General features: G+C 47.8%; 1 protein-coding gene and 1 pseudogene across 3 annotated transcripts in view; one reads left to right on the top strand and one right to left on the bottom strand.

The window, feature by feature from the left end:
• The first annotated feature begins 4,104 nt into the window (after window positions 1-4,104).
• Window positions 4,105-13,673, top strand: part of LOC139049525 (neprilysin-like) — a 45,520-nt gene continuing 35,951 nt past the window's right edge. For 2 of the 3 annotated variants that reach the window (XR_011508370.1, XM_070525060.1), the window contains exons 1-2: window positions 4,105-4,224; window positions 5,217-5,334. Coding sequence is in view for 2 of the 3 variants with exons in the window: in XM_070525060.1 (XP_070381161.1) it covers window positions 5,313-5,334 (22 nt within the window). In the remaining variant the exon portion in view is untranslated. The remainder of the gene's footprint in view (window positions 4,225-5,216; window positions 5,335-13,673) is intronic. The other variant, XM_070525061.1, reaches the window with a different exon arrangement.
• Window positions 7,807-11,067, bottom strand: LOC139049788 (uncharacterized; annotated as a pseudogene).

Here is a 13,673-nt window from a genome sequence, read left to right as displayed (position 1 = left end):
CCATTGCAGTATTTGTGTATCCATTATGTTACTTGTGTTTAGTGCTGTGTGTTTACGAGGATTAGCTCACGGGCCCTTTGCTGGCGCCGTGACGGGAGTTTTGTCTGTTTTGGAGCGATCTAGAGTGCCTCGCCGCTCCTTAGGCGCTGGTGGCGCCGTCTGGCTGTTGGTTGTGTCCATCGCCTCTTGCGAGGCGGTGGACACGTGCTCTTCCGAGCACTTTGTTTGACGTGAAGGCCTCGGCACGTTGGACGAGGCCTTTGAGGCCACCTGGCCGGAGCTGGATGCTTCTTGGTTGGAAGAGCAGCGCTAGCTGCAGTCACCGTGGGGGCAGATGGCGTAACTGCCGACTCACTGCTTGTGGGTCGGACAGCCGCCGGAAGCCGTTGTGTCGCTGCCCCCTGACGCGTCACATCGGCAAAGGTGTACTTGGGCTGGTATGAAACCCGCCTACGTTCCTCCTTGAAACTTATGTTTTCATTGACTTTGATTGTAACAATTTCCTTTTCTTTTTTCCATGATGGGCACGAGCGCGGGTACGCGGCGTGCTCCCCATCACAGTTTACACAATGGAGTCTGTTCTCGCAAGCTTCAGAGGTATGTTCATGGGCACTGCATTTCGCACAGGTTTGTCGGCCTCGGCAGCTCTGCGAACTGGGGCCGAAACGTTGGCATTTGAAACATACGAGGGGGTTGGGCACATATGGCCTCACACTGAGCTTGATGTACCCTGCCTCGATTGACTTTGGCAGGACACTGGAACCAGAGGTGATTATCAATTGTTTGGTTTGAATTTCTTTGCCATCTCGCCTCATCTTGATTCTTTTTGACATTTATAACATTCTGTTCACTGAAGCCCTCCAAGAGTATAGCCTCAGTGAGCTCCAGCAAATCATCGTCCGAGACAACGCCGCGGGTAGTATTCATCGTGCGGTGCAGAGTTACTACTACTTGGGTCTCCCCAAATGATACTAGTTTAGGCAATTTCTCAAATTGCTTCTGATCGCGGAGCTCCAAGAAAAGGTCACCGCTAGCTATCATCGACGCCTTATAACCTGGGCCAAAACTTCGGTAAGAGACTTTTATACAAGGAATGGTGAGATTGTTCGCACTGGTTTAGCTGGTTTTTCAGAATGGATCACGTGGAAACGAGGGAAAGATTCTTTTTGCCGACCAAAAAATTGAAATATTTCACCGGTGAGCCTTCTTTTCTGAGGGCGATCAGGGAGTAGGGGGAAGGAGCTAGCCATAGAGATATGCGAGATTTCGGCAGTAACACCAGCCACCCACCGTGCAGCCATACAAGGGGACGCTGCAGGACAAGTGAAATACGGCCTGCAAACGCGAGCTGTACATTTCGACTATAACCAAATATGAAATAACCTAGGTTGGCTATTCACACAAGGTTAACCCTTGCTGCCTGGAAAAACTGGAAGTAAATGGAAGCCAGAAGAAGACAGGAAAGGTGGAAAGTAAGGGAAAGACGAAGGTTGTAGGGAGAGAGGGACAGGAAAAGGCAACTATCGATTTCCCCCGGGTGGGTCAGTCCGGGGGTGCCGTCTATGTGAAGCAGAGGCCAAAGGGATGTGTTGCCTCCGCCGGGGGGCCTTAAAGGTCAAAACACCCAGCATCGGCTAAAGCCCCCGGATCCCCCTTTCCCCAAACACGGCAAACCCGCGCACGGCTACACGCGCGAGGGTCCAACCCTCGCGGGCTCGGGTACGTGGTCTCGCAACACGCCAAACGCCTGCTGCAACACACCAAGCACGTTGCATACATTCCTGTAATGTCTAAAAAGGCCACATGTTACGGTGTGCTTTCTACTCTTGATATTTCAATACAATGAGTAAGAACAAACAAATTGTTATCCAAACGCCTACCTATTCTGAAGCCATTCTGTGCAGACACAATTAAGTAGATAGCAGCGCCACCTTTCGCCAGAATTGGTCACTGCGCTTATAATCATCCATGGCAATTCTTGAGAAGTGTAGCGTCTTTATAGGTCGAGGAGTGGTGCTGTACTTAACTACGTTTCTCTCTCTTTTTTTGTCTTCATGTATGCACTATTTTCTCCGGCTAGGGCTCTTTAAAGCAGCGGGCCCGTTACAAAGGAATCATCCACAATTCGTCGTCATCAACATCATTGGGTGGAGGAAGGGCTTTGAGGCGAGAATCGTTCGAGGATACGGGGATTAGGGCCCGACCCCGAGTAGCCCGCGTTCCTGGGCAGATCCACAGCAGGTGTCGATTGTTGGCTGCAGAAACTGTAACAGCATGTTTCGGGCTGTCCACTGGGTCTTCAGGTGTTCGACTCCAGGCCGAGATAACGGAAGGTGTAAGGATAGTCCGAGCCCGTATTCTCCCAAGATAGACTTTTTGCACCCCAGGAAGAATACGGGGAAGGGAGCAGGCGTCATCGTGGCGTCACGAATATTGCGTTCTTCGTATACGCGGCGTCTGAAACGTAACACGTATGACGTGCTTCCGGCTGCACAACGACTTGTGGCTCACGTAACCCGCTACAGCACAGCCTTCGAGATGTTTTTTGTTACCTAGAGGCAACCGTCGCTAGGGCGTGGGTTTGGACACCAATTAATTTGGATCATCTCTCGCGCGGAAAAAGTACCGAAAACTTGCTCCGGAGAGTGTCAGGTTAGTTCGCGATACGGTGTAATACAGGTAATACTTTTATGCCGATAAAAAAAATTACCTACACCCGAGAGGAAGCTGAAAAAAACCTATGACATCAGGTTGATTTGGTGCGCTTCGAGGGTTTTTAAGTCTCTCGCGGCTCACCAAAGCCTCCGCTGACATAAAGGTGGCCTCTTACAATGCTAGGTATCGTTACATTTTTTTTACCATCACGGTTCCTTGTATTATCACGGCTGGTTATATAACATCACACTCTATCCTCGCAAGTGAAAACAAAACCAAAGACGGATTTACCCACTTGTACGAGCACAAAATGACGACAATAAATCTTCAGATCAATACCAGCCCTGCAACTCCAAGGTGCATGGACCAGCCTTCATTGAGTTGGGTCGCCGAGGATAATTGGTAACCCAAATCTGTAACATATGTGCAATCAAACATGTTTTCTGGAGTAGTCGGCCTTGCCATATCAGAAGAAAGAATAGCTCGCCCAGATTTTGTATGATGATGCCCTCAAAAGCAGTGTCACCTACCCCACTTGGAGGTACTGACATATAGTCAGGTTGCATTCACAAGTGAATTAGATGAGGTGAACGCAATAATATTAGGATAAATTCGGGGGCACTGACCTTACTGTGCGATAGTGGGGTTACTTTCATAAGTGAATTAGATATGGTAATTATAATATTACCATCAATTCGGGGGCACTGACCAATAGTCAAGTTGCTTTCATAAGTGAATCAGGTGTGATAATTAAAATAATAGCATAAATTGCTGAATGAATTTAAACTAAGTATATTATTCTGTTTATCAGGCAGCCCAAATGAGCAATAATAAAAATATGTATCCAAAGGTAGAAGAGCCAAGAAAAAAATGACCAATAGTAGTAGCAAAGAAACAGGTAACATTGTCTTCTGTTCATTCGTTTTCTCCTTTCGCCGGCGCAATGTTTCCAAACGTTCGGAGAACCAACGAAAGCACAGTCAAGGCATGCCGTACAAGAAACACGAGACATCGTACTGTATGTTAGGCTGTAGCTACGTCTGGCTGAAAACGTAATGCGCTGAGTCGCACAGAGAGAGCTTAACGTAGTTCCGGCCGAACATAGTATGGTGCCTGATTATTTAGTGACCTCTCTGAGTGCAGATTGGGCGGACTTGGCGCTTGGCCAACCCTCCGCTGTGGGCACGTGATGATGATGAGGATGATGATGATGATGATGATGATGATGATGTAATGAAGAAGAGTAGCCTGCCTGCGCCTCAGCATCATCGCTACCGGTATGAGCTCATACGTCGTTGCTGCTCTTGGCAGAAGAACCCTTGTGCCTGCTAGCCATTCGCCTGCGTCCGTTACTAACAAATCTCTTAGAAATAATAATATTTCAAGATATGGCACGTGACAATGTTTTGGAATCATCATCATAACCTTCTTCTTCTTCCTTGGTCCTCACTAGAAGTCACGTGTGCTCGTGCAACGCGTGCAAAGAAGAAGCGAACGTTACCGGCGAAGCTTGCAACCGGACGCTGTTCTACAAGGATCGGAACAACCTCACGCCTCCTCACGAAAAAGGTAAGACGCTACGTCATATCACCACCTTTAACATTTTCCAAGCCTCGCTACCAGGCGACCATCTCTTGAACATCGAAGCAGTTATTACGACTATAAATGCGGTGGACCAGGTCGGCTTATAAACTTCCGCTCCAAATCTCGACGTAAAATTCTAGAGCGAACCACCAGAGCAAGCGATCTTCAAGGTATTCTGGTCAAGCCAATGGAGATGTATAAGTTAGATATCAGTATTTGGAGGAAATATAGATTATCTGCAGTCGCATTACTCGTGTACACGTGGTCTCTTTAAATGTGCTTACGGGAAACATGAAAACATCTCTGTAAGGCATTGTCATTATAGATTAAACGTCTCAAGATGTTGCTACCGGTGTCCGGATTAACGCGAACGCTCTTGCGTGTACAGTAGCACCGGACACGCTGAAGCTTTCCAACAGGGAGTTTTGGATTTCGCGCTCGCAAAATTAGGTCATGCAAAGCGCCAGGATTACAAAAGAACACAAAAGTTATGCAAAAATATACCCCAAAGGTGTGCAAAAGAGTGCAAGCTGGGCGCGCCGCTTAGCCAATACGCAAAAGTTCCTTTGGGTACCCGCATCTGTTCGCAGTATGCAAAATCTAAAACTCCCTGATATAGGGTTTTAAATTAGGGGACTCAAGCCGCACCAAGCGTTGGGAGACACAAAGTCCTTCGCGCTCTCTTGCGGCCCTTTTGCGCTCTCTTTCGGATTTCTTTTGCACACCCTGCAGTCAGCATCCCCTAAAGCTTCGGCGCAGATTGCGTTCCCTAACCTAAACCTCCCAAATATCTCCGAGACCCATTCGGTCCCTGGCGGGAAAATGTTGCCGCGCGCGGGTTTTTCAGCCAGTGGCCGCGGATTTATACTTTTAGGCCAAGACGCAGAGGTCTGCTCCTTCAATGTTTGCTGGTTGTCGATACACTCTCACTAAATCTCCGCCCATTCACTTAAAACGTATTTGCACGTCGCATCCAGTACAGATTGCTGCAGTCGACGCACTGAGACTCCAGCAACTGACCCAGGGGCTCGCAACGAGAACCGTCTTCTTCCTGGAGCAGCAGCGAGGCAGTCATGGGGGACCCTGTCGAGCCAGGTACGATTCGGCAGCTTCTCCGTACTTGCAACTGCTTTAGATTCAGACGAAATCGTCATGGTCATTTTCCGGAACACTGTACAATTTTTTTTTCAAATACACAGAGAACTATTCCCCCCCCCCCCCCAGACGAAGAGAAGGGGAGGATCAAACATTGATTAAATTAAATATTTACCGACGACTACGATACTTCCTTAAGCGAAATTTCAGCGCAACTGTATACGGGTTTTCATTTTACCGTACGTTTGCCAGCGTGCACAATCTGTCTCGTGCGGCACGTTCCAAATGGGTCGAAGTGCGGCGGCGCGACTGCCTCGCTCATCGGGAGAACGCGAGAGGCAGTGCGTTAGTTACGCGTGCGCGTGATTAACAGCAGCCGCCGACAGACCTCCAACACAAAGCGCGCCACTCTGGCGCCATCTCGTAGCATCGTCGCCGCACTACGTTTTTCTTCTCACGCTTTATGCTCCTCCGCTTCCCGCCTCCTGGTTCCGCTGCACCCTGCTCTCCGCATTCCTCCTCACATCTTTCACCTCCCGCTGCGCTTCGCGTCCGCTTTCATCTTTCGCTGTGCTCGTTCGCTCGGTTACGCCGACGCCGGCGCTCGCCATAAGAAAGGGTGCCTAAAGCCCAGACCACACGTATGCTTGCGGACGCGCGGAAGCTCGCGTTCACGGGCACACGCATGCGCAGACGATGCGGCATGGCTCGTACGCGTCGAAACACGGCGTGATCTCGGGGAACTGCGTCTGTCTGTTTTCGCGTGCTTGGGTTGCCTCGCATCGGCGCGCCTGGCTACGCAGCTACGGCGCGGAACATTCAACTCTGAGTGAAGCAGATTTATATCATGCAATAAAGCGCTCCTTCTTTCCTTTTTGCGTTGATCGAACAGCTATAAAAATATAAAAATTAGGTTTACAGATATTGAAGCATTTTGGAAAACTGTCAATAACAAAGTACGAAGCGGCGCTTGCCAAGGCGTCTGTGAGTGAGCCAGTGAGCGCGCGCTGTCGCGCGTCTTTGTGTATGCAAACCGCTATTACCCGCGATGTGCGGCAGGCGCTAGGCGCGCGCACGCGAGCTTGCGCGCGTCTGCAAGCGTACGTGTGGTCTCAGCTTAGAAGCGGCGCTCTAAAGGATGCGAGGAGACGAAAGCTCCGGCTTCTCCTTGCTTCCGCGTCGCGCTAGTCAGGAAGCCTCTCAGTCCCAAGAGTCCCACGGCTGCCACCGCCCGACCGGCTCGCCACACCAGCTGCTGTTGGTCAGCGGAGTTTTAGCTGGACAGAACAGGCTTCCACTTTTCGCGTGTGGGGTTTGTGCACTGGAGTAGGTTGGGAGGGTTGGGGCAAGCCCAAGTGCTGTGATACAGCGAGGCGTGTATACTCCGAAGCCCCAGTTAGTAAGGCTCAGGGGCTTGGGAGCGAGAAGTTTGTGTCGAAAGTGGATCGTTGTTTGAACAACATAGTAGTAGTACTTTCGAGATTAATTCATGTGACTCACTGTACATGACTCACCTTGTCTTTAGTTACGCTAGTAGAAATCTGGTGGGCGTTTTTATATTGCTGTGTAGGATAAAGCGGTGGTCCTGAATGTGGACACATGAGGCCCCACCCTTGGCTGTGGATAAACAGGGGCCCCATATCTGATTTTATCCGTTGAAGCCCCCAATTATTAAGAGAGGGTGATGTTCCTCACCGGCCATGGTGCGTGCAACGAGGGCGTTGAAGCGATGATATTTTGCCTATAGGTCTGCCTATAGACGTTCAATAGGTGTAAACCTGACGCTTGAATTTTGGAAAGAATAATTTCTAAAGAGTCGTGTTCGACGTCGATGCCGTAGAACCGGAAATGAGTCGCCGTCAAGTGTTTTTTCGTCAGGATAGCGATGTCTGGTGGATTTGCGGATTTAGTTTGGTGGGCATGAATTATACTCTGGGAACGGTGTGGGCCCGTGGGTCTCCTGTAGTGAAATAAATGCAGGGGTATTGGGGCAAGAGGCTAGATATTATCGGATATTTGCTCTTTTCTTCTGGACCCCCCTGCAGTTCCATTGCCATACCACAAAGATAGAGCGATCATGGTTTGCAACCATCATCTGGGGCCTCTGGTATTGTGCAGGGTGTAGGCGCGCCTATATTTCGCTGGTTAGAAGAGGGTGAGATATCTATGAAAGAGGGGGAGGATTTCCGAGCATTCGGAGGAGGTAGGAGGTGAGTTAGTTGGAGTGGAGAGTCTGGGTAGGAGGTGCTTCGAAGCTGTCGTAGGGTATATCCTGGATGAAAGCTCAAGTTTAGCCTGGTAATTTCCGCCTTTAGAGGAGCTTTTTCAGCTAGGAGTTTCTCTAAGCTATTGTTCTGAAATAAGCAATTAGAGGAAGCTGCCTTTGCCTAACTCACCAGGGGTACGTTGTGTGGAGTACTGGTGGGAGGGGGGCTCGCAGACAGGGCTGGCCAAGCAACTTCCTTGTGGTCCTCATTGGTCCCCATTTGTTTGTCTTGCTGCGAATCCGCTGCCGGCCAGGGTCTTGCGGCCGATGGAGACTGGCTGCCCGAGCTGAGGAAGATTACGTGGGCTTGGGAGGTGTCCGGGATTTAGGAGTAGTCTTGGTCTTGAAGCGTTGTTTGCGCACCCACCGCACACGACACAAACGGGGTCGCACTCGTGGTCCATTGGATCGTCCTTGAGCCCACACTTGGCAGAGATGGTATCGGTAGTGGAGGGGAAGACATCCTTTCGATGTCCGATTTGGCTGCAGAGGGTGCAGGCCTCAATCTTTTGTTGGAAGGGAAGGCAGCGAAGCGCACATTCTTCGTAGTTAATGCAAAAAGGTATGCTGGGTATCCCCCATATCACCAAGACTGTTTCGGTGGTGCCCAGCCGACGCACATCCCAAATGGTCATGGTTGGATTGTACCTTTGAAGGGTGAGGAGGATTTCGTCTTCGGGATACTTCAGAGGGAGACGAAAGCTGCCACGGCAGGAGGTTGCAGGGTCAGTTACTTGGGCGGCAACTTCTAGGTGATTCAGTAACACCGTCAAACTTTAGAGTCAGGATGTTGTTGTAGAGCTCAGCTGGATGCATGCTTGGTGTACTCACGAGAACTGTGCGATTGGTAGGGTTGACCCCTATCTAGTCCGGGCTATTGACGGGCAGTCCACTCGCCTTGAGAACGATTTGTCATGGAGGACGCAAGCGTGTATCCCGACGCATTTGAGGCCCCTGCGTATCCGTAGAATTGTCTTGTAGTCTGCATCGGGCACTGGTGGGGTCCTCGTCTTCCACGCGTACGAGGGTCGATCCAGAAATGAGGTGCCCATCAATTTTAGAAATAGACAACATTGTTTATTCTCATAGAAATTTACATGATTGGAAAGATGAAGCTTTTTTCTATTTTTCTACATGAACGCCATATTTTTCTACGCATTTTTGTAGTTGGTGCTGCAATTTCTGTATCCCAATGTCATGGAAGTCCAACGCCAACCCTTGATTAAGCGTTTCAATTTTTCTGTGGCTTCATAGTCACTCCGGAAGCGTTGGCGACTCAAATGTTCCTTTAAGGAGGTATGGTAGGGTGCATGAGCCATCTTGGTTTTAGCTTTATATCTCAACAAGTGTTCTATATATTAGCATAAAATTCTGCACGCTCAATAGGAATAGCGTTGGCCTTAATTGGTGTAATTTTTTTCACTGTAGCCTTTTTTTCTTTTTTGTAGTTAGAACCAAATATTAAGCTATGATGGAAAATCAAATGTACCTTTTCTCATAAACAAAAACAGCATGACTGAAATTTTGCACAATTCCGTATAATAGTGGGTTTAACTGGAACCTTTGAAAAATGCTTTCCCGCATTAACGTCGAGAGAAAAACAATATTCCGTCACATGTCTCGTAGTGTGGAGGGTCATTCCAATAACCTTTTCTTTAATTATAACTGAGTGATTTTTTCAAACATTTAGGTTCAGATTACTTCCAAGGGATGTCAGTATAATATGGAAAAATTTCAGCGTAATCGGTTGTATAGTTTTCCTGAAAAGGCACATCAAGTTCCGAAAAATTTGAAAAAAGTGATTTTGAGAAAAACGCATTTTTGTTTTGCACCTGCACTAAAACAGTTAAAAATGCACCGGCAGAGTACACATACTTTCTGGCTTTTTTTATGTCTTCCCCAAAGCCTTTCTTAACGTTTCTCTTTTCTTCGATGCTCGTTGATTTCCGATGAGCTTCGGAACTCAGCCATTTCAACACGCTCCTTGTCAAGCCGGTTCAGACCGACTGAACAGAACACACCTGGCGTAATGCCAAGTGTTTCCAAAACAGCGATTCATGCTTGATTGCCGTCATTGTAGTACGCCACAGCATCGCAAGTGGCAAGTTTTGACGTGTCAGTGCGAACAATCTTGTTTTCGGACAGCGGCACCAAATGAGCTGATTCATTGACTCGGTGTTTTGTGTTCTGCCGTGGAGCCACTTGCTCAGAAGGCCTGGTGATCATGAAGCCTGGAACACTGGCTTGACTGCTTCCAGAACAGCAGTTGGCAGGCTGCTATTATGGCAATATGCCTCAGTATTACCTTCACTGAGGGCACGGTTGTACGCACACCATGATGTCGCTCCTTTGGGGCACACTCCATGGTTGGGCTCTTCGTCAGTGGATAACTTATCAAAATAGATAGCAAACATGGCCTTTCGCATGCTTTCTAAGCTATCAGTGTTCTCACGAATGGCCTTGCTGTAGTAAAATTGTAGGGAGTCAATATCCTTCTCTGTGAGACGGCCTCTCTCAAATTGTGGAAGTCCATCTGACAGCTTTTTACCTTTCAAGCTAGTCTTCAGGTTTCTAAGCCTGGTTTCCATACCATTTTGCACATGGCTGACACACTTGTGCTTTTCAATGTCTTTGCTATGTGGTTTTGCTTCTTTCACAGCAAAGTATGCCTTGCTGTCCCCGTCGCCAATATGTTTGGTGTACATCACTCCATGTTTTTCAACAGACCGCGCAAAAATCTTCACAGCACCCGCAGCTTCCATACCTCCAGACGGTCCAATGTCTGTTGCTTTGCACTCGTCTTGGCTGCTGTAAGTGTGGAGATTTCGCGAACACAGATAGCAGAACTTAGTCTCCACTTCGAAGTCTAGCACCTTGCGTGTGTCAGCTGAAATGAGTGTGACGACACCGTGCAGGGATGAATGCCCTCTCTTCATACAGGTTCCGTCCACAGTAGCAGCGATTTCTTGCAGCTGGGAACTGCCATGCATGTGAGCCTTCACCTCGTCAACGGCCCGGGTGATGCTTCGTGAAGAAACTGCCGCTGTTGCATGAAGTAGGCGCGCAGTGTACGACGCAAATTTCGTAGGCGGCGGAGGCATGTTCATAGCAGCGAATATCACACGGCCAGCCAGCAGTCCTTTTTCACATGTCCGTAGCGCAAAAACAAACCGGTCATTTACCTAAAACAAGCATCTTTGGGATCGCTTAGATGTCTTGAATGAGCTTATCGCACCGCATTCATCGCAACAGACATTCATGGCGCACGCCAGTCCACTCCTCTCGTCGATTTGTTCGTTTAGCTGAAGCTCACCTTTCCCGCATTTCTTGCATAATGCCGACTCCCGTAGAAAGTCTCGAAGGATCTCAATGTCAACGAAACGAAATCCTGAAGCGGTATCCTCTTCCACGCTGAATGTGTCACATGGCGCAGTCGCCCCTATTTTTGAAAAACTAGCACTTCGACGCGCCGGCTTCTCGTTCGATTCTTTCCTTGTAAATTGGCTGCCACGAAACTTCCTCTTCCTCGGCCACTTCCCAGCTGTTCTTACCATAATGAGAATGAGGCCAAATACCCGGCAATACAACGTCATATACCACGCGCGGAATGTGCCCACAACAAAAAACAACCAGTAGGCTTCGATTCGCTATATAAGCACCCCTGGCGGACAAATTTGCAATCGCAACTTACAAAAAATGCAAAAAAGTGAACATACTTGACAAATCTAACCATATTTATTACAAAAATTACGTAAACACTGAAAATATGACGGAAAACAAGATGTAAACAAACCAGGCACGTACCCAGGGGGGGGCCCGGGCCCCCCCCGAAATCGAGTGGCATACCCCCCCCCCCTCCCCACCCACGCCACCACTCCTCACACATTCCTAAAGCGCCACCAGATCAATATTGAGACTTGACAGCTGTTCATCGGTCAGCATTATGCTGCCTTTTTCACTCCTTTTAGACGGCGGTAGTTATCGGCACCTCTTGTAATGTGAAGGACAGGTTTCTCATATATTCGACACCCGCGCGATTAACTCGCGATGCGTTCAGTTGTCACCATCTATTCAACCGACACGCGCATAGTTGTTGCTTTTGTTAGTTCAACCTTCTTTGTTTAGGCTGATCCTGGGACCAGGAGAGGGATGCGGCTGTTCCTCAGCTGGTCTGTACTCTCATGGAACGAGTTGCGGCCGGAGAAAACGCCAATAGTGTTTAACTTTTCCCTTTGCTTCATTATTTTTTTTAGTTACGGCTCGCCGCGACGCTGGCAGATGCCCGGAACCATATACACGTGATATGGGTTAGAAAAGGTGGGAAATAAAATAATGCGAAAGAGCGTCCATCATGAAACCCTGCAATAACCCTTCAATCCATAAGCAAGATGACTGTCGCCCGTTACCTCGTCTGTTTTTCCCTAACTGTATAGCACTTTTCGTGCAAAATTGGCAACTGGAAACAAAAATTGCAAGGAGTTGAGAAATTAAGCGATATACTAAGGGAGAAAGCCAAGGCAACAACCAAACTGCAATCAAAAGCGAATAATAAAAAAGTTAAGCGTTGTTTATGAGACTATTTATGGATCAACATCTTTTTATTGAAAAAGGAAGTAGAGAAAACGCCGCCGGAAGTGGAGAACAATTAGTTGTTTTGAATGACGCTTCTACAGTTATCGGTCGAACCGCCTCACGTAGCTACTTCTCTGCTGTGCTTATGTGGGTGTTTTTCTAACCTTTCGCGGTGAGCACAGTACGTCTAGAATCGCAGAGTCCTGCGCTCTACGCGGTTGTTACGCAACCGCGTAGATTACGCCGCACAGCGTTACGCAATTCGCGGAACTGTCAAAACTGATCAACAAGGCGAAAATAACTGACATTCGATACTATAACATGAGAAACACTGAAGAAGCCGTAAAAAATGAACGCAGCCTGAAATCAGTAAAAAAGAAACCTGGCATAGGACAAACCATGATGTGTGCACTAAAAGATAAAAAGGGGAATATCATCAGCAATCTCGAAGCTATAGTAAAAGCAGCGGAAAAATTCTAAGCTGACCTGTATACAGTACCAAGAGGAGTCACGATACCTCACTTAGAAACAGTAGTGAACAGGATACATGTAGAAACTCCTATTTGACAGAAACCACATTTGAAACCCACAGAAACCCAGAAACCCACATTTGACAGCTTCTCAAGAGTATAAACACCTGGCATTTCCCTGGCATAGCGAATCTTGTTACACAAAGATGCTTGAGGTCTGCCTCACCAAATTACGCTGCCGCATTCCCTCCCTAAATTTCAATTTATATAGGTCGGGTTTGGTTCCCTCTCCCCTTTGTTCTTTTTGTGAGAAAGAGGAGACGATACAGCACTCTCTTCTATCTTGCCGCCGCTTTGCTGCGTTAAGAAAAAGATTGTTGGAGATACCTTTTCGAAGAATTTGCCTGGACTTGACAGAACCTGCAATTCTTTTGTTCGGGGCGTACACTTTGGGATTCAGCCACAGGGATGCATGCTTCACTGTCCAAACATTCCTTACAGAATCTAAATGGATGCCCTGCTAAATTCTATTTTTTGATTACTTTTCAATTAATTATTCCTCATTCAACAGCACCTTCCTGATTTTATTTTAGCCAGTAATTAAACCCTATTCAATGCTATTCGCATAGATATTATGAAATTTATGCTCTGTATTATATTGGAATAATCCACCCATTTCTTGGCCAATCCCCCATCGTGGGTAGGAGCCACACGTGCCACAGGCTACAACAACAACAACAACAACAACAACAAAGGAACAAGAGATCAGGATCGCCAGTCGGCCACTAGAGACTGTGAAGGAGCTCGTTTACCTAGGCCAATTAATCACAGGCAATCCTGATCATGAGAAGGAAATTCACAGAAGAATAAAAATAGTTTGGATCGCATACGGCAGATATTGCCAGCTCCTGACTGGAAGCTTACCATTATTATTGAAAAGTAAGGTGTGCAATCAGTGCATTTTGCCAGTGATGACATATGGGGCAGAGACTTGAGAGCAAGTTAAGGACCGCGCAAAGAGCGATTGAACG

Source organism: Dermacentor albipictus, chromosome 9 (genome assembly GCF_038994185.2).
Source record: "Dermacentor albipictus isolate Rhodes 1998 colony chromosome 9, USDA_Dalb.pri_finalv2, whole genome shotgun sequence".
Taxonomy (NCBI): Eukaryota; Metazoa; Arthropoda; class Arachnida; order Ixodida; family Ixodidae; genus Dermacentor; species Dermacentor albipictus.
This window is presented reverse-complemented; position numbering and strand designations above follow the sequence as displayed.